We start from the raw sequence: 24,870 nt of genomic DNA on the forward strand, positions 1-24,870 counted from the left end.
ATAAATATTTCCTCTCTCACTCTCACACCTTCTTTGCCCCTCTCCCTTCCCCCTCTCTCTGTGTGTCTCTCTTACTCACTCTCTCACTCTCCTTTCTCTCTCTCTCCCTCTCTCCTCCCTCTCTCCTCTCTCTCTCTCCTCTCTATATCTTCCACTCTCTTCTCTCTCACTCCTTCTCTACCTCTCTCTCTTCCTCTCTCTATCACTCTCCTCTCTCTCTTCCCCTCAGTCCTCTGTCTCTCTCTCTTCCTCTCTCTCTCCTCTTTCTCTCTCTTTCCCTCTCCCTCTCTCTTCCTCTCTCTCTCTTCCTCTCTCTCCTCTCTCTCTTCCCCTCTCCCTCTCTCTTACTCTCTCTCTTCCTCTCTCTCTCTTCCCCTCACTCATCTGTCTCTCTCTCTTCCTCTCTCTCTTCCTCTCTGTCTATCCTTTCTCTCTCTCCTCTCTCTCTCTACCCCTCTCTCTCCTCTCTCTCTTCCCCCCCCCTCTCTCTTCCCCTCTCTCTCTCTTCCTCTCTCCTCTCTCTCTCTTCCTCTCTCTCCGCTCTCTCTTTCTTCCTCTCTCTCTCCTCTCTCTCTCTCTCTTCCTCTCTCTCTCCTCTCTCTCTTTCTTCCTCTCTCTCTCCTCTCTCTCTCTTCCTCTCTCTCTCTCCTCTCTTTCTTTTCCCATCGCTCTCTCCTCTTTCTCTCTTCCTCTCTCCTCTCTCTCTCTCCTCTCTCTCTCTTCCTCTCGCTCTCTCCTCTCTCTCTCCCTTATCTTTCTCCTCTCATTCTCCTCTCTCCTCTCTCTTCCCCGCTTTTCTCTCTTCCTCTCTCTCTCTCTAAAACAGACAATCAACATATCCCTATCCAGCTTTTCTTGCTTGCATCGGGGGGTTCCTGTGTTAAGCTGCCCTAGACTTGCTGTTCCTCTCGGTCAGATCTACCTGCAGTAAGAGAGTTAAGAGATCTCGCCCAGTTCTCACGAGATATCCGAGCCCCTCTGGACGTCTGGTGACTCTTTCTGCGTCATCACTCTCAGGTCCATCCCATTTCTGATGGTAGTGACCACCTGCAGCACCCCAGTATACTCAGCCTGGTATTGACGTCCCGCCCCTTCACATTATTGAAGAGCTCCTCTTTTTTTTTTTTACCAGTTTACTCGTTAAAAAAGGAAGTATACTCCGTCTTTCAAAACTTCAATATAGAATTGCAGTGATAACTAGAACTTTAATGTCAAGAATATGGAATAAGAAATTTGCATTTATCTTTGTATCTTTCTGAGTATTTAATTAGGATTTGTTTCAAAGTCTAGATCTATAGGCCTATCATTAGAATATTATAAAGTCTAATAGATTTATGCATTCACTTAACCAGGATTTTTTTCGCAGGGTGTGGGGAGTTTTGTGGATGGGACAGGGTAATTTAAAAAAAAAAATTAATTAGTTAGTAAGAGAAATAGTAGCTCTATAAGCTGTTTAGTACTTACAGTGTCTGTTTATTGTATGCAGTGAACGTCAGATTAATGTTTGTGTGTGACCTGGTTTGAATATGTTCACAACATTGATATGGTGTGTGGCTGTTTGAATATATTTTCCATCAATGTGTGGTTCAAGCATTATAAAACCTTTTTACAGATTTCTATGACTGGTTATATATTCGTAATATATCGAAATTCTTTTGTTTGTTGTAATGCACTAATTGTAAGACAAATTTTCTTATGGATAATAAAGATTATTAATATTATTATTCTTATTACACATAGGCTTACATCCATTAAGAATGTGTAAAAAATAAAAGTATGTATGCACTGACCAGTGTACAAAATAAAAGAAGTACGTATGCACTGACCAGTGTAAAAAATAAAAGAAATACGCATGCACTGACCAGTGTAAAAAATAAAAGAAGTATGCATGCACTGACCAGTGTAAAAAATACAAGAAGTATGATGCACTGACCAGTGTAAAAAATAAAAGAAGTACATATGCACTGACCAGTGTAAAAAATAAAAGTACGCATGCACTGGCCAGTGTAAAAAATAAAAGTACGCATGCACTGACCAGTGTAAGAAATAAAAGAAGTACGCATGCACTGACCAGTGTAAAAAATAAAAGAAGTACGCATGCACTGACCAGTATAAAAATAAAAGAAGTACGCATGCACTAACCAGTGTAAAAAATAAAAGAAGTACACATGCACTGACCAGTGTAAAAAATAAAAGAAATACGCATGCACTGACCAGTGTAAAAAATAAAAGAAGTACGCATGCACTGACCAGTGTAAAAAATACAAGAAGTATGATGCACTGACCAGTGTAAAAAATAAAAGAAGTACGCATGCACTGGCCAGTGTAAAAAATTAAAGAAGTACGTATGCACTGACCAGTGTAAAAAAGCTTTTCTATTTAGCAGAACTGAGAACTGGTGCACCAGGCGCCGGAAGATCTCCTGTATGGAAGTGGTGTTGCCGATGAAAGTGGCGGCCAGTCGCATCCCCCGGGGCGGAATGTCGCACATGATTGTCTTGACGTTGTTGGGCATCCACTCAATGAAGTAAGGGCTATTCTTGACCTGAATGTTCAGCATCTGTTCCTCCACTTCCTGTTTAGGCAGACGAGAACAAAACGATTTGAGTACACTTATTGTTGTTCACAATTGAAGAGCTCTAGCACTAAACGAAACCGCTTTAGGCGTATTATATTTTAAATTGTAAAACTTGAAATGGCTTAAATATTTTCCTTGAGATAAAGACTAAATAGAACTTTTATATTAAAATATAGACAAAATCAAGTTGTGATGAAATGCAATCAATATAGATCCAGTAGATTTCAGTAGTAATATAAATTGGTATTTTTAAACAAAATCTAACTCAATACAAAAACACTTCTTTTCAGTCTGGCGTTCTGGAGTCGTCTCTCCTAACTAAGACCGCTGACGACAACGCCACCTATGTTGCATCATTCAGAACCAATCGCTTACTTCTTCACAACGTCAACATAGAAACACACAAACACACACACACTCCATAACACTAACGTATTGCATATATTCATTAGAAAAAGAATGGAATGTGGAGAGGGAGGGGTCGTTCAACAAGTCAAGTGCATCCACTCCTCTATTAATTGAGATGGTAAGAGTTAACTAGAGGGGATACAACAATATTTTTTCAACTTTAATGTTTATCGAGCTAAATAACATTATTTTTGATTTGCAAATTTCGTATGCTATTTCAGAAATGGAGGCGCGGTAGCTGAGCATTAAAGCGCTTGACTTCCGAACCAGGGTCCGGGGTTCGAATCCTGGTGAAGACTGGGATTTTTAATTTCGGGATCTTCGGGCGCCTCTGAGTCCACCCAGCTCTAATGGGAACCTGACATTAGTTGTGGAAAAGTAAAGGCGGTTGGTCGTTGTGCTGGCCACATGACACCCTGGTTAACCGTAGGCCACAGAAACAGATGACTTTTACATCATCTGCCCTATAGACCACAAGGTCTGAAAGGGGGAACTTTACTTTTTTCTTAACTTCAGAAATACTGGATGGCAGAGGATGGAATAGGATGGAAGAGGATGGTAGAGGATGGTAGAGGATGGAATAGGATGGTAGAGGATGGAAGAGGATGGAAGAGGATGGAAGATGGTAGAGGATGGAAGAGGATGGTAGAGGATGGAAGAGGTTGGAAGAGGATGGAAGAGGATGGAAGATGGTAGAGGATGGAAGAGGATGGTAGAGGATGGTAGAGGATGGTAGAGGATGGAATAGGATGGAAGAGGATGGAAGAGGATGGAAGATGGTAGAGGATGGAAGAGGATGGTAGAGGATGGAAGAGGATGGTAGAGGATGAAAGAGGATGGAAGAGGTTGGAAGAGGATGGTAGAGGATGGAAGAGGATGGTAGAGGATGGAAGAGGATGGTAGAGGATGGAAGCAAGCAGGAGTTGAACTCGAAATCATCGTGTCAACAGGCTGAAGAGCACATTACACGACCAGGAAGCCATCCTTGAAGTACATAGTTTCTCAAAACTCTGGTTAGGAGATTACAATAAAACCATTAACTTATAAACAGTTTCCCGTCTCCAAGATGGGGACACATCTGTGTTTCTATCGGTGACAGTCTTCTGTGTTTCTTATAGTTTTAAATGTTTCATATGTTCCTGTAAAAGTGAAGGTTACTACATCCTAGCCCAAAATTTCCGCAGCGCGGCGGGCAGGGTTTGAACCCGGGACTATCGGTTCGACACCCCAGAGTGGATACAACACGACCACACAGCCATCCGGACGAGAAAGCCATACAGTGGTTTAAAATGGTTAGGCGTGGACCGTGTGGTTAACGTAGCGCTACATGCTGTTCCAATTCTTGTTAAATTTCTTTTGAATTTCATTTTTTTTTTTAAAAAGGGAAAGGAAACAACTATAAGAACATTGAGCATTCATATTCATTTTCACCGTTTTTACATTTAAAATTTCAAGCTCTTTAAATAACTTAGAAATTAATAGAGCAAGTACCCACTACGTAACCCAGAACATGGTTTCTCCCAATATTACACGACACACAAATTAAGCTTTGTAGTTAAAGGTAAATCTATTTATTAAATCTTTGCCTAGTTTACGAAAAATAAAATGATATCAATCTTTGAAACATGCACAATATTTTAAAAAATGTTTTCTTAAAAAAAAAAAGCTTATATAAGTGGAAGAACAGCAAAATCACTGCCATTTCTCTCTAAATAGTCAGATTTAACTCCTATATTCTACATAAAATAAAAATAATTAATTACCAATAATCGATTAACTAGCAGATTTTTTAAAATTCATGTATTGTCATGGAATATAAATAATTTTGCAAAATATCTACAGTGGGAAGTGGAAAAATAAATGTGTAAAAAAAAATTTACTAGACAGACAGACGGACAGAATGAGTTAATAGAAGCTTTGTATCTAGAGTGTTTATTCTATTCAGGAATCCGACTTCCGGTCATGTATTAGTTGATTCTTGAATACGGAAGTACTTTAAAGGTGGGGCTCCCACGATAAGGCGATGTGTGAAGAGATGTGTGAAGAGATGTGTGTGAAGAGATGTGTGGAGATATGTGTGGAGAGATTTGTGGAGAGATGTGTGGAGAGATGTGTGGAGAGATGTGTGGAGAGATGTGTGGAAAGATGTGTGGAGAGATGTGTGGAGAGATGTGTAGAGATGTGTGGAAAGATGTGTGAAGAGATGTGTGGAAAGATGTGTGGAAAGATGTGTGGAGAAATTGTTGAGAGATGTGTGGAGATGTGTTTCTTACATTGTATTTTACTGTCAGTTTAGTTTCTACAAATAATTTCTTTCCTTCAATGTCTGTGTCCTTGACATTGATCTTAGCAGTCTCGTGTCAGATATAAACGTCGAGAAAACAAAAAGTCGGATAGTCAGCCCACAAGTTGCCCCCCTCCCCCCTCTCTGACTTATGGGATAGGTAAAGAATTTTGTTGACTTAAGCTACCGCACCGTCCCACCCCAACAGAAAAAAAAATATATTATCGCTTAGCAACCATTAATAAAGTGTTCTTTTTACAAGAGAGAGAGAGGGAGAGACGGAGAGGAAGAGAGGTTGGGAGGGAGAGAGAGAAAAATGAGAGAGGAAGAAAGGGCGGGAGTTTTAAGAAGCTGGACTTAACGAGGTTGCGAGATTAGCAGCTAATTTATATTCACGAGATTTCGTCTCCTGCTTTGTGTATCGTAGCTTCATCAATAGAGGAAACTATTTAAGTATCGATTCCTTACAAAAGTAATCGTAATCATGACTAAGAGAATGAACTAATCACAATATCGATATCTTAGTATCGAACGTATCGAATACCTTTGTGGACACTCGGCCCCTAAAAATGGCTGCAGCTGTCAGGTAGCGCCCGTTGCGTGGGTCGATGGCGCACATCATATTCTTAGCGTCCCACATCTGGGCGGTCAGCTCCGGCACGCTGATGGTCTTGTAAGGCTGGGTACCCCTGGAGGTCAGAGGTGCGTACCCCGGGGTAAAGAAGTGAAGCTTGGGGAAGGGCACCATGTTAACTGCAAGTTTACGGAGGTCTCCGTTCAGCTGGCCAGGGAATCTGTTAGAGAAGCGCATAGAAGAGCCAAAATCCAACATAGCACAATTCATAAAAGTACTCAATCAAAAACAAATATAATAAGTGTAAACAAAATATTTTTTTAACAGCTTAGCTTATATTGAGTGAAATTGCATTTTTTTTAAAAATCCTTTGAGTAATTAATTCCCAATGGCTATAATATAACTATAAAAAGCGATATAAAAAGCAACTATTAGAAATACTTCTCGTAACCTCGTAACATGATAAGCCTTTTTTTTTTTTTTTTGGCGCAACCGTTTTTGCGTGATCGTCGTTTTGCCGCAGCTGCTTTAGCGCGAGATGTTCTGATAATAATTTATAAAACACAAATCCTTTTATAATAAACATATTTATATTTGTTCACTATACTCTAGTGTATATTGTATAATTCTTCCCCTCCTACCCCCTCCCCAACAAAAAAATGTTTTAGTAATTTTGACTATTACATGAAAGAAAATAGCGATTTATAGATAACTGTTTAATCGACTTATAATAATAATACAAACGCTCCTTCTTCCCTAGTGCTATTAGAGCATGGAATGGGTTGCCTGAGCTAGCCAGGAAAACCAGTGACTTGACAGAATTTAGGTCATTGGTTAATAATATGCATGACTAGATCCATGACGTGTAGGACGTAATCACCTTTTCTTTTTTGAATTAACGTCTGTATCATATAAGATAAGATATGTGATCGGACTGCCCCAGACTTGCTGATCTTCGTCTCGACAGGTCTGGGAAACCCAAAATTCTCGACCTGTATGGCGACATGTATGCACTACGCCAGACAGCAGGGTTTCTGTCCAGGGCTTTTGCAAGAGAGGATTTGAGCCTCTCAAGCCCTCACTCTAATGGAGTTTGATGATGATGATGATGTGACCGGAATATGTCGTCTCTATGGTCCGGGGTTTGAACCCTGCTTGCCCCACCAAACACACACTATAGTGTCACTGATATAAGACAAATTACAGGACAAACCTACATCTCAAATCTAATGGACGAAAATAGCTGTTTGCTCTTTACATAAAGACACACGTTTGAACACAAACACACGAACAAAACAGAGATGTGTAACATTGTGACTAAAACATTCGAGCCAAAACATTCGAGCCAAAACTTCCCCGCACCAAAAAATTCGAGCCAAAACGTCCCCGCGCCAAAACATTCGAGCCTAAACGTCCCGCGCAAAAAAAAAAACAAAAAAAAAAAAAAAAACAACATTAGAGCCAAAACGTCCCGCGCCAAAACATTCGAGCCAAAACATTCGAGCCAAAACATTCGAGCCAAAACATTCGAGCCAAAACATTCGAGCCAAAACATTCGCGCCAAAACATTCGAGCCAAAACATTCGAGCCAAAACATTCGCGCCAAAACATTCGAGCCAAAACATTCGAGCCAAAACATTCGCGCCAAAACATTCGAGCCAAAACATTCGAGCCAAAACATTTGCGCCAAAACATTCGAGCCAAAACATTCGAGCCAAAACATTCGAGCATCGATCCAAAACATTCAAGGCAAAACGTCCCGCGCCAAAACAGTTGCGTTTAAAAGTCCTGCTTCGTCTTTCATGGCTAATGATAAAACTGTAGTTCGAGAACAGAATGAGTTACACAGCTCCACAGGAACTGGAGTGTTTTGTTGTGGCGACGATCATAGCGGCTAGGCCTTGTTTTGTATTATCCATGTCTAAACATTTTACTTTGACTTCTCTTTGTCTACGTTAAATCTCTCTCTCTCTGTCTCTTTCTGTCTCTCTCTCTCTGTCTCTCTCTCTCTCTTTCAATTGAAATTCCTCTGCCAGCTCAGACACACACAACAGATTATAGAATCATCTGGCCAAAAAGGAAGACAACGACTGCTCAGCTACAATACACATTTTTTTTCTTTTTCACACAGAAAAGCCAAACTGGCAACATCTCAATTACACAGGTGACGTCATACTTATGTAATTTTTTTACTCTTTTTTTTTCAAAGAGTTCTTCTCTCCTCTGTCGTGTAACCGTTAATTCTTTTCTGAATGTTGGTTTTTTTTTTACTTTACCAAACTTAACCTTTTTTATTTATTTTTTTTTGTAAATGTATTTCTCTTTATTAAGGTACATGTCTACCATACAATTAGGAAAAAATGACAAAAAAATGATTTTTTTTTAAATTGCATTATTTAATTCTATAAACATTTATCTATTAAATAAACCTTATTTTATGTGAATAAACCATCTAGAAGTATTTTAATTTTTTTTTTAAAGTTAGTGGGGTGTGTGTTGTTTACCTTAGCAACCTGCTGGGTGACCACCTGAAATGTGTAGTTCTTTATTATTTAATTACATTTTAATTAAAAAGTTCAGTCTAAAATTGCGATACTATTGTATAATTAAAACAAACACAAAGGGATGTTACTCTTAAAAATATTCTTATCCATGCTTTTAGTCTGTTTACATGACTGTGATCAGAAGCGATCTTTGAATTTTTTTCAACTATTTTCTAGAAAAACTGTGTTTGTGTGTAATATATATACTATATTTTTGTGTGTATTCTATTAATTTCAAATGGGTAATAAGAAGATTTCAAGCAGACCTAAAAAAAGACGGTTTCATGGCAATAAATTTACTCTGAGAGGTAAAACAGAATCTACTTCTCATGAAATACCTGAGCGTCCTGAGGTATCACCTAATGCCGATAATATAAACAAAGTTCAGTGTGATAGTGTTTCTTCAGACAGACAGACAGACGTAGTGAGTTGATTTAAGCTTTGTTCAATATTAAATATATTGCATACGTGAATCAAAAAAAAAAATAATAATAATAACCTAACCGTGCATGTTTTTCTAACTGATTCAGGCAACCCGCTCCATGCTCCAAAAAGGTCTAAAGGCATTGTTTAAGAAGGAGCACTTGGACGACTTTGTCTTAGCATAGAGAATCAGAAATGTGTTCTAGATCTATATGTATGTATGGCGAGTTACTTCTCGTGTACCTGAAGCTGGTGGTCACTCCGGACATGACGCACGAGATGAGGTGGTTGAGGTCGCCATAGGTCGGTGAGGCTAGCTTGAGCGTGCGGATACAGATATCGTGGAGTGCGTCGTTGTCGAGGATGTAGGTGTGGTGGGTGTTGACCACAAGGAGGCTTAGGCTCAGAACGGCGTTGTAAGGCTCCACAACTATGTCAGAGACCTGGAGAGAATCAAGGGGGGGGGGGTTGTGCTTAATAATAATAAGCTGGGAGAGGGGGTGCTCTCCGTGGAACATACAGCGAAGAAGGCTGAGAAGTTTTTCCAGTAATAATAAGAAGAATAATAATAGGAAGAAGAAGAAGAAGAAAAACTGAAATGGAAAAACAACGAAAATATGGGAACCTTGGCTTGGAGATCAAGCATTTCTGGAAGTTATGCAAAATAACAATATACCCCCATTGTTATATCAACCGTGGGAATAATAACAACTGACCCCACAGATACCTCAACATTCCTAGGAACATTCTCGTTGCCTGTCAGAGGGCGGTACTGCTGCAGACCTGCCACATAACCAGAAAATTTCTGGAAACTGATAAAGGGAGACCACAATAAATTTTGTTTTTGTTTAACGGAACTTCGACCCTGGCAGCACCAGAGAATGAATACACCCTTTGGTAACATCAATGGAGGGGATAATGACTTCGCAAAAACTTTCGAAGCTCTAAGAATTCCTCTGAGAATCCTCACTAACTGTCAAAGAGCAGTACTGGCTGCAGACCTGCCACATCATCAAAATTTCGCAGTGGCACTGTTAAGGGAGACTACAATGAATTTTGTTTCCTTTTAACGAAGCTAGACCCTGGCAGCGCCAGAGAATGAAAACTAATTCATTTTAAATACTAATAAAAATAATATTTAATTTAATTGATAAAAAGATGTTAACAAACATAAAGTAGGCTAAATGCAAAATGACAAACTTCTAAAAAAAAATAATTTTGAACAGATAGACATTACTGTTTTTCTTGACTTGAAGTTATTTGTCTGAGATTAATTGGGAGAGAGGTCATAACCTTTGGTCCATGAACTGAAAAAGCCCGCAAACCGCAACTTTTAATTGGAAGAGTTCAGTCCATGGAGCTCTGGGGGGGGGGCGTGGTCACTAGATTCCTTTTGTGGAAATTAGAACAGGTCACTTTGTCCAGCGACTTGGTATTTTGACTTGGGTATTTTGTGATCAGCAGAGCTCTAGCTCTGTCTGTCACTCTCTATTTCTCCTATCGTCTCTATCTCTCTCTCTCACACAGTTTCACACACAAACACACGAATTGTTTAATCTCTAAGAATAGTTTTTACACATAAAGTATAAGGACTTCCTAGAACGTGTCATGACATACTGTATAGTTTTTAAACCGCGTCATGACCTACTTCGTAGAAAGTGTCATGACCTACTTCTTAGAAAGTGTCATGACCTACTTCTTAGAAAGTGTCATGACCTACTTCTTAGAAAGTGTCATGACTTACTTCATAGAACGTGTCATGACATACTTTAGAGTTTTTAAACCGCGTCATGACCTACTTCTTAGAAAGTGTCATGACCTACTTCTTAGAAAGTGTCATGACCTACTTCTTAGAAAGTGTCATGACGTACTTTAAACTTCTTAGAGAGTGTCACGACCTATTTTATATTTATTAGAACCTGCCATTAATTACTTTATACTTCTTAGAAAGTGTCTTAATACTTCCTAGAGCGTGTCACGACCTATTTAATACTTATTAGAACCTGTTATGACCTACTTTAGGTGATGGAACAACACAGAATGAACACATCATACGGTCTGGGAACTCGTCGTTAAGTCGGTTAAGTAGCAGACACCCAAGACCGGAACCAGTTCCTCCTCCTATTGAGTGAGTGACCTAAGAAAATAAAACACGATGTTTTAAAGGCAATCATTTGAACCAGTTCAAGGTGAATGAGGCAGATTTGTGAAGTTAGATGGTCACAGAGAAGTAAATGTCTAGTTCTCAAATATTGTCTGGTCAGATTATGTGTTTCTAGTCAAGAGTGTTTGTTTTACATGTTTCGCATGTTCCTTTTGGGTTGGCAGGGTTTGGACTTGTGACCATGGAAATGACAGTCCAGAGCGAATACCGCACGGCCAGACAGCCATTCTGATCAAATATTGTCTATTCGGCTATACCTTTTACTTTTTACGTACTTTTATATAACACATCATGCTTTAATGGATAGGGCTCAGTACGCAATGATCCGTTTGATCGTCTAAGAGCTGAGCCGAAGTTCTTCGAGCTCTTAGTTTGTAAAAAAAAAAAAAAACCTGCTTGAGCGTCAAACAGTAAAAAAAAAAAACAAACCTGCGTGAACCACCGTTCTGTCTGGAAGAGACCCAAGTCAATGCCTATGTAAAGCATTGCTATTTCCGATGCATTTGGCACCCCGGGCGCATGGGTCTAGACATGGCCGAAGGCCGAGTGCACCGGGAGCCTCAGCCATTTTCCTATGTTGTACCAAGCTAACCGTGAAGGACTCACCATTAATATAACGGTCCCTTGAGGAACGGCGCATGGATTATCGGCAGGGCCGTAGGAGCTCTCTTTCAACCCCGCTCCGTGCAATGGGACCACTCTCGTGTTCTCTTGGACTCACCCACGGGAGTTTTGTTTAGCTATTCATTTAGCCTAACCACTTCCTCTAATGGTCGTTTCCACCCGGGTGCCACGTTGAGGCAGAACAGCGTACGTGCAATAATCCAATCTCTTTTATGGAACCCAGGAGATAACTGGGAGAAGGTTTCCGTGCTGCCTCTAGCCAGCTCAGCTAACACAGCTCTGCTCGAGTCGCGATTCAAACTCGTGGGCTCCTGCCCCTCAGTCACCTATTGGTTGAAATTATTTTCGATGTTTTGAGCCTGTACTGCTGCTATCAGCAAAAAGTGCTGATTTAGCTTACTTAACTATCCGGTGGCTGTGATAGAGCGCTTGGTTTCCGAACCAGAGGTGCCGGTTTCAAATCCTGGGATTTTTAATTTCGGAATCTTTAGGGCCACGCAGAGTCCACGCAGCTTTAATGAGTGCCTGACATTAGTTGGGGGGAAAGGGCACAGGCAGTTGACTGATGTGCTGGCTACATTACAACCCACGTTTAACCTGTGGTCCTCAGAAACAGATAACCTTTACATGCTCTGCCTTAAAAATAAGCCCTGTAAACCGCAAGGACTTTATATGGCGTGACTTGCGTTACTGCCGAGAGAATGTTAAAATGAAAGACTCCTAAAGCCATTCTTTTTAACTTAACAGAATGTGTAATACATATGGTGACCAGATTTAGTTTTAAAGATAAAAAAAAAAACTACAACAATAGTTTAGGAAAGAAGACAAGACTTGTTTTTTTAGTTGTTGTTTTTTTAACATGTTGATTACTTGTAGGGAAAATGTTGTGAGGTCTGATATATGTATATACAGTGGAAATGCCGAAGGGCTATGGAGATGTCAGTGTAGACAAGACGCGTGAACGCAGACACGCACGAACAAGTGTATGTGACTCAGCATCATTTTCTGGCTATGCGTTTGAAAATATTTTTTTTGTCAGACAATGTGGTAGCTTGTGTGACTGCGTTTTGTGCGTATGTGTGATCATTTAAAAAAAAAATGCAAATGCTCTTCAAGCTGATTTTAGTTTACATTTCTTTTCAACATCAAGACAATCTCTACGTTCATAGAACCCAGCGAAACCACAACTGATGCTACAAAGTCTGTTTGAAGCTGTTGATTTCTTAAACTTACAGCGCAACAACAATAGTGTGTGTGTGTTGTGAGGTGGCAACGAAAAGAAAATTATTCTCAATCTTATTATGTAAAGTTAACAACATAATTTTACTGAGTGGTAGAGCGCTTAGCTTCCGAACCGAGGGGTCCCGAGTTTAAATCCTGTTGGATTTTTATTTCGGGATCCTTAGGGCGCCTCTGAGTCAGTGGCGTAACTAAGGGGGGGGGAGGGGGGGAGAATTTTAAAATCCCCCCGGGCCCCCACCTAGGGGGGGGCCCCAAATGGGTGTCCGAAATTCATTTATAAATACATAAATTTAATATATTTGATTGACAAATAGTGTCAACGGGTGTCTTTTTTTTTTTTTTCAACATTTATGAATTAAATTTATCACAAAGACTAAACCTAGATCTAGGTCTATCAGTACGTTGACTTTGTTGACATTTTAAAAATATTTTTTCCCAAACAGATCAAAGTTTTTTTTAAAGTTACTTCACAGTGTAGAGTTTCTTGCCACGAATAAAACTGCATGATATACAGCGAATTCCATGTATCTTGTTACCTTTACTAATAATAGATCTAAATGGCGAGTATTTTATGGCTACACTAATTAACCTTGAAGCAAAATTTACAGAATCGAGTATAACAGAACCAAAGTTATAAAGTTATTCTTAATAATGCTAGAATAGTCCATTATTCGGGTTTGGCTTCTATCATTTCAGAATTAAACTTCACACTCGAGTTATTACCCCTCTATTCATCTTTCCTCAATCCAATGGAAACTCTTTTTATTTCCATCTTATCCTTTTGCTTTCGCACAAAACATAAACAACAAACAATCACGTAATATCATATAATATTAGCACATCATTCTTTTTGAAGTTATTATCACACCCTTCTATTTAAAGTTTTTAAGAGTGATATCTACTAGCTGGGCCGGCCCTAGCATTTGCGGGGCCCTATACGAAACGGATCGCGCGGTGCCTAGTCTGAGTTTGGATGAGCATAATGTCAATATTATTTTTTTTGAATTAGAAAATAGGCCTACTTTCGTCTTTGCAATAAATTTTTATCAAATGAAAGCTCGCAATGCCACTTTTTATTTATAGGCACCCCAAAATGTCAATTGCGTCTATTCTTCAGGAGATTTGAATAAATTTTTAAAAAGTTCAGGACTTTATCGTATATTTTGCCTTTTCGTGAGATTTCCTGGAGGCCCTGAAAAATCAGGAGGTCGCGAAAACCCTGTTATTTTATATACGTTATAATGGTTAAATTTAATAATTTACACTTAGAATTAGCGCGGGGTCTTTGAAAGCGCGGGGCCCACTGCGACGCATAGGCTGCAGTGGCCTAAAGCCGGCCCTGTCTACTAGGAACTTTAACAATTCGTTCACTTCTGGTTGTCTTGACTGGCACAACAAGTTCTCTAGACGTTGGTCTATAACTGTCAATTTCGTTTGTTCCAACAGTTTGCAGTTCATTGTCTCCATCGGTACCCAGAGATGTCTTCATCGAAACTCTTATTCAAAAAGCGTTGATTTCTTCTGTATGTTTTTCCGTTTGTATTTATGATGTAAGATCTGGGTGCTGAATGTTTTTTATGACAACTGCTTTCTGCCATGTTTGACCTAGACGAACTCTCCGACAGAATAATCTTTAGGTAGTCTTGCTTTTGCATTGTATTTCACTTTGCTTTTCGTCTGTCGTTCGTTGAGTAATGTCTTCGCATTTTCAGCTACCGATGGTTTCAATAGTTTGTGATCAGTTGGAATGATTCCCTGAGTCTTCTACTCGTCAGCAGTTGTGATGGTGAATACGGCAGTCCACTTATCGGAGTATTTCTATACTCGAGCATAACGAGATATGGATCTTTCCCACTTTTGTATACTCTGAATCATTTTGATTTCGCACAAAACATAAACAACCAACAATGACGTAATACCATATAATATTAGCACAGAATCTTCTTCATGCAGTGGAAAATTAAGATTTTTTTGCCTATCTTGAATTCTGGTCAAAGCTCTTGCGCCCAATTACTATAGTTCAGAAGAAACTACAAAAGTCTGGACTGCATATACGGGAAGCTGTTAAAGAAATTAGTACCCTTTCATGCTTTCTGCAAAATGATGAGAAACTGACAAAAACCCAAATCCATCGAAAAAGCACAAGATGGTAGTGAATACTATGGATTCCCTGTAATCAAAACAACCAGAAGAAAGAAAAGACTTGATGGGAAGTTGAGTTCTAATGTAGGACTGTCAATAGAACTGCAATTTAAACGTGTTGCGACAGAATTGCTGGACAGATTTCAAAGGCTGGAAAGAAAATGGATACCTTTGGGTTTCTTCTTGAACTAAGACACCTGTTAGATGAAGACCTGCTTATGACAAACTGTGCTACTTTTCCTGTTTGTATGATGAAATAAATGGCAAATCGCTTTTTCAATGATGTCATTGATGCACGAGCACTTTTCATCAACAAACCAGTAATACAATCACCAATAGACATATTGAGGAAACAGGCTTCATATGGTAATTACGTGTGCTCAAACTTTGCAACCTCCTCCGAATACTGCTAACACAGGCCACTTCCATTACCTCATGTGAGAGATCATTCTTAAAGCTCAAGTTCATCAAAAGCTATCTCAGGAGCACAATGACACAAGAAAGGCTTATCATGGCTTTAATGTCAGTGAAGTAACAAATACTAGAAAGTATCGATGTAGTTGATATTATAGATGTCTTTGCTGCACAGAATGCACGACGTGAAGCGATATCAATTTAGATTTGTCACTTGTGCATTATTTAACTAATAAACAAAGGTATTATTCATTAAAAGAGTCTTGATTACTTTTTGTTAAGTTTACTGATATACTGAACCAATTTGATTTGGGGCTTATATATTTTTACGTACATTATCCCATGTCATATGTCCAATGTCAAAATGCAAGGGGCCCCCAAAGAGGTCAATCCCCCCGGGCCCCCAAATCCCTAGTTACGCCCCTGCTCTGAGTCCAACCAGCTATAAAGCATACCTGACGTTAGTTGGGGAAAAGTAAAGGCGGTTGGTCGTTGTGCTGGCCACATGACACCATCGTTAAGTATGGGCCACAGAAACAGATAGCCTTAGCATCATCTGCCCAGCAGATCGCAAGGTCTGAAAGGGGAACTTTACTTCGTACACTAATAATCCATTTTAAAAGCGATTCTAGAGAAGTTGGAAATATTTTTTTGAGCGATGACATCACCAGGAAAGTACTTTTGCTTCTACAGAAATATAACTGTTGTGACACGGTGACCATACAGGATGAAACAGGGTGGAGGACACGCACTAACCATGAGTTATATCAATTATATGAAGACCCACCAATAGTGAACGAAATAAAAAAGAACAGACTACGTTGGGCAGGTCACCTTGAAAGAATGTCAGACAACAGAGGGGCGAAAATCGTATACAGGCAAAAACCAAAAGGCAGGCGACTCAAAGGCAGACCCCGAATGCGATGGATAGATGACGTGGAAGCAGATCTGAAGCAGCTTGGGGTTAGGGCGTGGAGACAAAAGGCCCAGGAGAGATCTGAATGGAAGGATGTGTTAAAGCAGGCCAGAGCCCTCCATGGGCTGTAGCGCCGCTGGGATGGATGGGATGGACACGGTGACTATGTGTGGTCAACCGTGACACACGGCTAAGTGTTGGGTACCGGGGAGTTAGGGGACTTGGGTGAAGTGACGAGTGTGTAAACAAGAAGAGAGGAAGTCATCTAGTGGAGTTGGTTATCTGTAGATAATGTTTGCGTTGTAAATATGTTATGTTTGAATGCTCCACAAAAAAAGGCAGTTTATACTTAAAAGGATTTCTTCACAATAACCGTTGTAACTTTTGTTTTACTTTATTCTCATATTATTGTAACATTTTTGTAACATTGATATTGCAAATAAAATGAAATCAACAGAGAGAGAGAAAGATAGAGGGGGGAGGCAGAGGGCAAAGGAGATGAGGAAAGAGAGAAGAATGAGAGGGATGAGAAAGAGCAATGAGGAAAGAAAGAGAGGAGAGAGAGAGAGAGAGAGAGAGAGAATAATGAGGGAACGGAAATTATGAAGTGAGAGAGATAGAGAGATAGACGCTCCTTTAACTAAAGCACCCATCAGTTCATCGCACTAGGGTCCCACAATTCAACTATTCCGTCCAGTGTCTCGGTGTTCTTCCCCTCTCTTAGTCACTTGTCTGTCAGCAGTTATGAACAATGTACCGAGGGCTTGACCCATGCATCACCCTGTACTCAATCCAACAAAAGGTCATCTACCTGAAATCCCTGCAGGTAATCACAACTCTCGGCTTCCCTTCTTATCACGTCACTCGCCACGTCAGCAAGCTCCGCCCCAATTGTGAAATGACCTGTCGACGTGGAAATGAAATGATATATCATCAACACACTCACATTCACTCTCTCTCTCTCTCTCTTTCACACACACACACACACACCAAAGATGCACCTAAAAACATGAAGCTTTCCCTATCATAATATTTGGCGTTTTTCTTTTAAAAGTTTCGCATTTTTCTTTTTAAAGTTTCGCATTTTTCTTTTTAAAGTTTCGCATTTTTCTTCCGAAATAAAGATGGTGGGAGATGGAAGCCGAAGGATTTAAACTCAGGACCTTTTCACATACCGAAGCGTTCACCCCAGGACCAGGAAGCTATCTTTCTAGCAGATGTCAAGCTGACAATATGTTCGAAACAGTAGAAGGAAAAGAAAAGAATGGCGAACTGGTTGTCTAGGGTTTGATTCCCTTCGTTCCAATGTTCTGTTACCGTCATATAATCTTGGACTCAACCTAAAAGTGGTCTAACTATACGTGAGAAAAAATGTTTGGTGCGCGTGAAAAAAAAAAAGGGTGGGAGAGGAGCAGGACTACAGAGGGGAACGGTGAAGAACCCTTTCAGACCTTACGGTCTATGGGGCAGATGATGAATTAGTAATCTGTCTCAATGGCCGACGGTTAACGAGGGTGTCGTGTGGCCAGCACAACGGCCAATGAAATTTACTTTGGAAGACAGCCATTCAGATAAGTTACAGTTCACTTCTACTGAGCACTACTTTTAAAAAAAAAAACAGGGGGGGGGGGGTTTTCGAAAATATTTTTCATTATTTATCTTTAAATCATGCTGAATATCGAAATGTCCAATTCAAACTTTGAAAAAGGCGACACAAATTATATAGTGACTACAATGGATCTATAATGACAACACCGATTATCATATAAAATAATTATAATAACCTAGACTTGACGACTAAGCTGCCTGGTCGTGCGGTTTGCGCGCTGAACTGTCGTTCAGATTTATCGATGGTCCAGAGTTCAAACCCCGCCCGCTCCCATCCCCCGCCGTCCTGCGAGAGGTTTGGACTAGGAAGTAATTATCTTCAACTCTGAAGGAACATCCGAAACATGTAAAACAAGCGTTTATGGAAGTTAATAACAAAATAACAATATACCCCATTGTTATATCAACCGAGGGGATAATAACAACTGACCACACAGATACCTTCAAGGCCCTTAACATTCCTAGGAACATCCTCGTTGCCTGTTAGAGAGCGGTACTGCTGTAGACCAGCAACAACACCAGAAAATTCCTCGGTGGAAACTGGTAAAGGGAGACTACAATTAATTTTGGTTCCCTTTAACGAAACTCGACCCTGGCAGCGCCAGAGAATGAATATATATTCGTTTCTAACTTAAAAATAATAATAAGGCGTGTTATATAATGACTACGCCAATTAATTAAAGACCACACAGTTGACCACACAGTGGAATAATGCACAAACTAGCTAAATGACCTTTGGCCCAGTTGTTGCTGCACCCCATCTTGCCGAAGAGGAAATTGTCCGGCCGAAACAGGCGCCCATAAGGACTGCCGCGGACACTGTCTAGTGTGCTAGGCTCCAGGTCTACCAAGACTGCCCGGGGAACAAATTTACCACCTAAAGAAGCAGAATGTAAGAAAAAAATCATTTTAAAAAAAAGTTTTTCTAAGGGAAAAAACTCCGCACTTACAACTATAATTCTCGATAATGTGGAAGCTATTTCCCTTATTCGATTTCAAACAAAAATAATTAATTACCAATAGTTAATTGACTAATTGGTTAATTTTTAAAATGTATTCTCGTTTTGTTGGATGCAATAAATGTTTTAAAGTTTCAACTTCATCCGAGAGTGGTTATGGGAGAAATAACGTTTTACAATAGAGACAGAGAGAGTGAGTTGATATCAGCTTTGTAAAAAGGGGGAAAAACATATGTGTAGGCTACATTCTTTACGTTATAATGAGATAATGTTAATAACAGGCATGTTTGACATGTTTCGGGTGTTCTTTCAGAGTTGAATATTATTTACTTCCAAGCTTCGTGTAGGACGACGGGGGATGGCTGCATGCAGGGTTTGAATGAACCCGGCAAAATTTAGACGACCGAGCGACAAGTCCAGCGCGCATACCTCTGAATAAACTATCAAGACATTAAAAATGTATGTTATGGGTAAAATTGTTTCAATTTAAATGCAACATTTAATTCAAGTTGGCTGTAAATAAAATCATGTGTATAGATGTGCTTATTACATTCTTCTTTAATAAACTAGGTTTGGTGTTAGCTTCAGGGGAAACAATTAAAAATATTTTTTTGGTAGCTAAATCTTAGGTTGTCTCCCGTTGCAATGATTTTTTCCATGATAATTAACTGGAAGAGAAACTCCCCTGCGATCGCTCCTAATCGAGGAGCCGTCATTTTCAGTATACAAATACAGTGCATGTATTACAAGTCATTGAATAAGCTCTCAACACATCAAAAAAGGTACGCAATAAATAAAATTGTTATAATTTAAATAGAATATTCACAGAAAGTTAATCGTAAATAAACTTAGGCCTATACATTTGTTTAGTCTTTCATGAAAAAAATTACAGAGAGAGAGAGAGGAAGAAAGAGAGGGAAGAGAGATGTTTGCATCAGGGGAAATCATTCAAATTATATTTATTTTCATTTTTTTTGCAATTAATCTTGCATTGTCTGCCGTTGAAAAGCATTCATGCTAACATACAATAAAGAATTCCGAAGTTGACACCAGTGACTAGGAAGAAAATAAAACCTCAGACAATGATTGTTCCTTATGGCGCAGTGCTGCTAATGCCGGTGTTTTAGGCTAAGAGTCAAGGAAGATAGCCAACAACAAAGAAAGAAAAAGAGAAGCAAGGGGAAGGAAGCCTAGAAATTGCAGATAAAGCGGCAACAACCCTCAAACCTACAAGTGCCCCCGAAAATGTAATTCGTTTTTTTTTCAAAGTGAAGATCGGACTCAACAGCCACCTTCGAGTTCAGGGGAAATACCGTGCTCATCTGCGACAAGGACGAAAGAGTTGCTTTAAAGAGATAGAGAATGGGGAGGGGGAGGGAAGAGAGAGAGAGTGGAAGAGAGGGGAAGAGGGGGAGAGATAAAATTATAGAGAGTGAGGGAGGGAGGTGATGACGTCATAACCCAAGACTTCCTGCACCATGGCAAGGAACGACAGCAGACGAGTCTCGAGCTCATGCCAGACATCTTACTTTGCTGCTTTGAAAGTCTGGTTCCTTAACACAGTGCTAAAAACAAAAAAGATGTCACTTTTCCCAAAGGATAATGGCGGCCTATGCGATGTACTCAAAAAGAACAATTATCTTCTTGAGAATCGGAACCTTCCTGCCTTGTTGCTTAAGACTTTTTTCACTGCACCAGATCGCTACTTTAAGTCCTAACTTAAAAATAATATTTTTTTTTTTGGTTAGTTTTTGAAACGGTTGTTATATTTACTACCAGTACGGTTACAAAAAAAAAGGCCATCTTGGCCGGACAACTGACCAGTGGCCTCGTTGTAGTAGACGTTGATGCGCTCCAACTGTAGGTCCGAGTTGCCACGATAGGTCCCTGTTGGGTCCACGCCATGTTCATCGCTGGCGACTTCCCAGAACTGAAGAAACCAAAAAAACAGCTATACAACTTAACGACAACTTTACAATTTTACGACACCTTTGCGACTTTACCGCAAATTAACAACATCTAACACTGGACAGTGTTATTGGGGCTTCCCATGTCAAGTACCTCTTTCAGATTGATTTGATTTTATTTGATTTTTGATTTGAGGCACATCGGCACAATTTAGGCCATGTCGTGCCTGCAGTCCCTTAAGGACTACTCTCTCTCTCTAAACAACAAGGGCCAGATTCTATAGTCACATAATTAAAATCAAGGTCTATTCACAATCCATAGCAGTGGCATCACTAGGGTGGGTGTCACCCGGTGCGGACCGCACCCCCACCGCATCCCCTTAGTGACGCCACTGATCTATAGGGTAAATGATGTAAAGGGTCTTTTTTTATGTGGCGTGGGCGTCGTGTGGCCTTTTACTTTCTCAAACGTATGTCAGTCAACCATTAGAGTTGGGTGGATTTAAATGTGTCCTAAAAATCCGGAAATTAAAAATTCTAGTTTTCACCGTGATTTGAACGCAGACCCCTCGTGTTTGGAAGCCAAGAGCCAAGTGGATTATTTTATTCTCTATGTAGCCGAATTGCAACTGTGTTATTTATACCAAATGGTCTTAAATTTTTTAAGTTATTGATCTACTTTTATAGTTAATAGTAATAGTAGATTAATATATTTTGAAAATAAGATGAGTGAACATTTGAACTTATATTTAATTCCGTTTATATTTCAATTAGCTTATCGATCTGTTAGCTTATCGATCTGTTAGCTTATCGATCTGCCAGCTTATCGATCTGTTAGCTTATCGATCTGTCAGCTTATCTATCTGTTAGCTTATCGATCTGTTAGCTTATCGATCTGTTAGCTTATCGATCTGTTAGCTTATCGGTATGTCAGCTTATCGGTATGTCAGCTTATCGATCTGTTAGCTTATCGATCTGTCAGCTTATCGATCTGTCAGCTTATCGATCTGTCAGCTTATCGATCTGTCAGCTTATCGATCTGTCAGTTTATCGATCTGTCAGCTTATCGATCTGTCAGCTTTTCTTATTGTCTTTAAATTACAGACGTCTCTTCAAACGAGAAGAAAACGACGTCGTACGCTTATCTATGCGTCAATATCGTCATGCTTGTTAATTGTAGAATTATACTCTAGTAATTCATTAGTTTTTCTGACTGAATCAGGCAACCCATTTCATGCTCTAATGGCACAAGGGAACAGGGATCACTTGTAAGAGAATGATCTAGCATACAGGAAAGGAAACGTGTCTTTGTGTCTTTCTGGGTATTTTATTAGGTTGTGTTTTTGCTTTTTATAACTTCAGTTACAGAGTTTTATGTGCTAATACTATTAAAGCCATTTAGTTATATGTTCTGAAATGTTTTGTAAATATTTATTTTAATAAACTCTAATGTTTTGTTGTTGTTATTTTTTAAAGAATGACATCAATATGGGGATTCCGTGACAACATTTTATTTAGTATAACACCTAGGCATTTTAAGTTTTTAGCCTGTGTAGATCGTTTACTACATTTTTTTACTAGTTATCTCTTTACTCCTGGGAGTCAGTTACACAGATCGGGTCTCAAACAAGGAAATCCTATGCCGAACTGGGAGTCGAACACTTAGTGAGGCTGTGACAGAGCGTCGCATGAGGTTTGCGGGACATGTTCTACGACTAAATGAATTACGCACACCAAGAGTTGCGATAACATGGAAGCCAATACGAGGAAAGTGCAAACAGGGACGTCCTCGTATAACTTGGTGTCACACCTTCATGGAGGACCTCATAACAGTGGACACCAGGTAGGAGGAGGCTTCAGACATTGCCAATGACAGATCTTTATGGAGACAGCTTGCCGCCCAATGCGCCGAACGGCGCGGGAGAACCTAAGTCTAAGTCTGTACTCCATATGGCTGTGAAAGTTGAACAGTGAACGCTGAGACTGAAAGCCTTGGAGAGTAGATGCTACAGAAAAAATGCTGGGTATCAGATACCAGGACAAGAAAACAAACGAGCTAGTACTTTGGCTGACAAAAAGGAAGAGGTCAGTTTGTACTTTTACAAGTCTGGCTGACAAAAAGGAAGAGGTCAGTTTGTACTTTTACAAGTCTGGCTGACAAAAAGGAAGAGGTCAGTTTGTACTTTTACAAGTCTGGCTGACAAAAAGGAAGAGGTCAGTTTGTACTTTTACAAGTCTGGCTGACAAAAAGGAAGAGGTCAGTTTGTACTTTTACAAGTCTGGCTAACAAAAAGGAAGAGGTCCTCAATACTGTGGAGAGACCAAAGCTGACCTGGTTTGGTCATTTTGTAAAACATGACTCACTGTCAAAAGTCATCCTTCAAGGTGCAGTGGAGGAACGAAGCCCTAAAAAAAGGGTCGTCCAAAGAAAAGCTGGATGAACAACCGTAAAGAATGGACCGGCCTCTCTCTTGATATCCTGCTATGAACAGCTGCTGCCCGGGAAAATGGAGGGTGTTTTTGGTTACGCGATACAGTCACAACATCTCGACGACGAACGTCAACGGACAGAGGATGGGATGAAAACATTATGAACTGGTTCACCATGAATAAGAGAAGTGAATGAGTCCTCAATGTGTTGGGCTTTACTTTGGGGCATATTATTTGGTCACGCAGAGATTGGTGGGAAGTGTACCTAAACCAAAAGGTGAAGCGTGGTCGAGAGGCTAAGTGCGCTAGAACTTAGCTGGGCTTGGCTACCTATGAAAGGGGCTCGAGGTTTGACACCCGACTCGGGCAGTGTTGTGTTTACTGAGCGCCTAAAGGCAGCACGGAGAAACCTTCTCCTAGATACCCCCTCCCCCCCCCCACTGGTCCACAACTGAGATTAGACCAAAGCGCTCTGAGCATGCTACAAGCATGAATGTAGCGCTATATAAAAGCCATAATAATAATAATAAAGTATCAGTACCAACCTTTTCACCTATATGATTTCCGCAGGCGCCCAGCTGGATGTGGACAATCTCTCGCATGACTGGAGACAAGGGTGACTATCTTTAGTAAAAAAAAATGTTTTAAAAACAAGGACAATAACCTTGTTCGCTGCCTGTGACGTTGGGAAGATAAAGGCAACTGTGGCATTCAGAATTTGTTTCCCTCCCCTGTTCCCCTGGTATATCAAGCAATTGTCATTCTTCCATATTGAGCTAGGATGTTTGTTTAGCAACAAAACCGGAAGTTCCGGTTAGCATAAGTAAACATTTAGTGAGTGCATCAGTTTTAAAACAATAGTTTGTTTAAACAATGCGCAAATGTTTAGAGATTCTTATATACATTGGAATTATTCCGTAATTTCCTATTTTTAAATTTGTCTCTCTTTCTCTTTTTGTCTTATTCTTTTTACGCCCTGTCTTTTTCTCTCTTTCATTAATTGTATCTTTTAGTCAAGCTTCATCTCTCTCTCTCTCTCTTTCATATTACTTTGTCTTTCTCTATCTTTTCTCGCTCTCTCTCTCTCTCTCTTTCTCTATCTGTCTTACATTGTACTATCTCCCCCACCTCACCTGAGATAGATCGATAGATAGATAGATAGATAGATAGATAGATAGATAGATAGATAGATAGATAGATAGATAGATAGATAGATAGATAGATAGATAGATAGATAGATTTGAGAATCCTTGAAAGTGTCATGTTAAACTGAAATGTTTATGCAGTTAACAATGCGACGGTTCCGTGTACCGCCAATTAATTTTCCCATTAACCTATTGATATTAATGTCTACCATCTCATAAAGTGACAGTAATTAAACCATCCGATAGTGTGACTTATTGATCTAGATTGTTCGATTTTCCAACGTCTACTGAATCGGCGGTAACTAAAAAAAAATAACGGATGCATTGCGTCAGCGTTAACTATAGTGGTTCAGGCAACAGGGCTCAGGCTACAGGGTTCAGGCTACAGGGTTCAGGCTACAGGGGTCAGGCTACAAGGTTCAGGCGACAGGGTTCAGGCGACAAGGTTCAGGTGACAGGGTTTAGCGACAGGGTTCAGGCTACAGGGTTCAGGCTACAGGGTTCAGGCT

General features: G+C 39.9%; 1 protein-coding gene across 1 annotated transcript in view; it reads right to left on the minus strand.

Moving 5' to 3' along the window:
• Positions 1-24,014, minus strand: part of LOC106080003 (tubulin beta-4A chain-like) — a 28,451-nt gene extending 4,437 nt beyond the window's left edge. Inside the window, exons 1-8 of the mRNA XM_013241282.2 lie at positions 23,762-24,014; positions 20,701-20,809; positions 18,654-18,797; positions 17,124-17,215; positions 10,828-10,947; positions 9,054-9,253; positions 5,815-6,064; positions 2,358-2,575 (exon numbers count right to left, since the gene is read on the minus strand). Of these exons, the coding sequence (XP_013096736.2) occupies positions 2,358-2,575; positions 5,815-6,064; positions 9,054-9,253; positions 10,828-10,947; positions 17,124-17,215; positions 18,654-18,797; positions 20,701-20,809; positions 23,762-23,818 (1,190 nt within the window). The 5' untranslated portion in view covers positions 23,819-24,014. The remainder of the gene's footprint in view (positions 1-2,357; positions 2,576-5,814; positions 6,065-9,053; positions 9,254-10,827; positions 10,948-17,123; positions 17,216-18,653; positions 18,798-20,700; positions 20,810-23,761) is intronic.
• Positions 24,015-24,870: the final 856 nt, after the last annotated feature.

The sequence above is a fragment of the Biomphalaria glabrata genome, chromosome 1, assembly GCF_947242115.1.
Source record: "Biomphalaria glabrata chromosome 1, xgBioGlab47.1, whole genome shotgun sequence".
NCBI lineage: Eukaryota > Metazoa > Mollusca > Gastropoda > Planorbidae > Biomphalaria > Biomphalaria glabrata.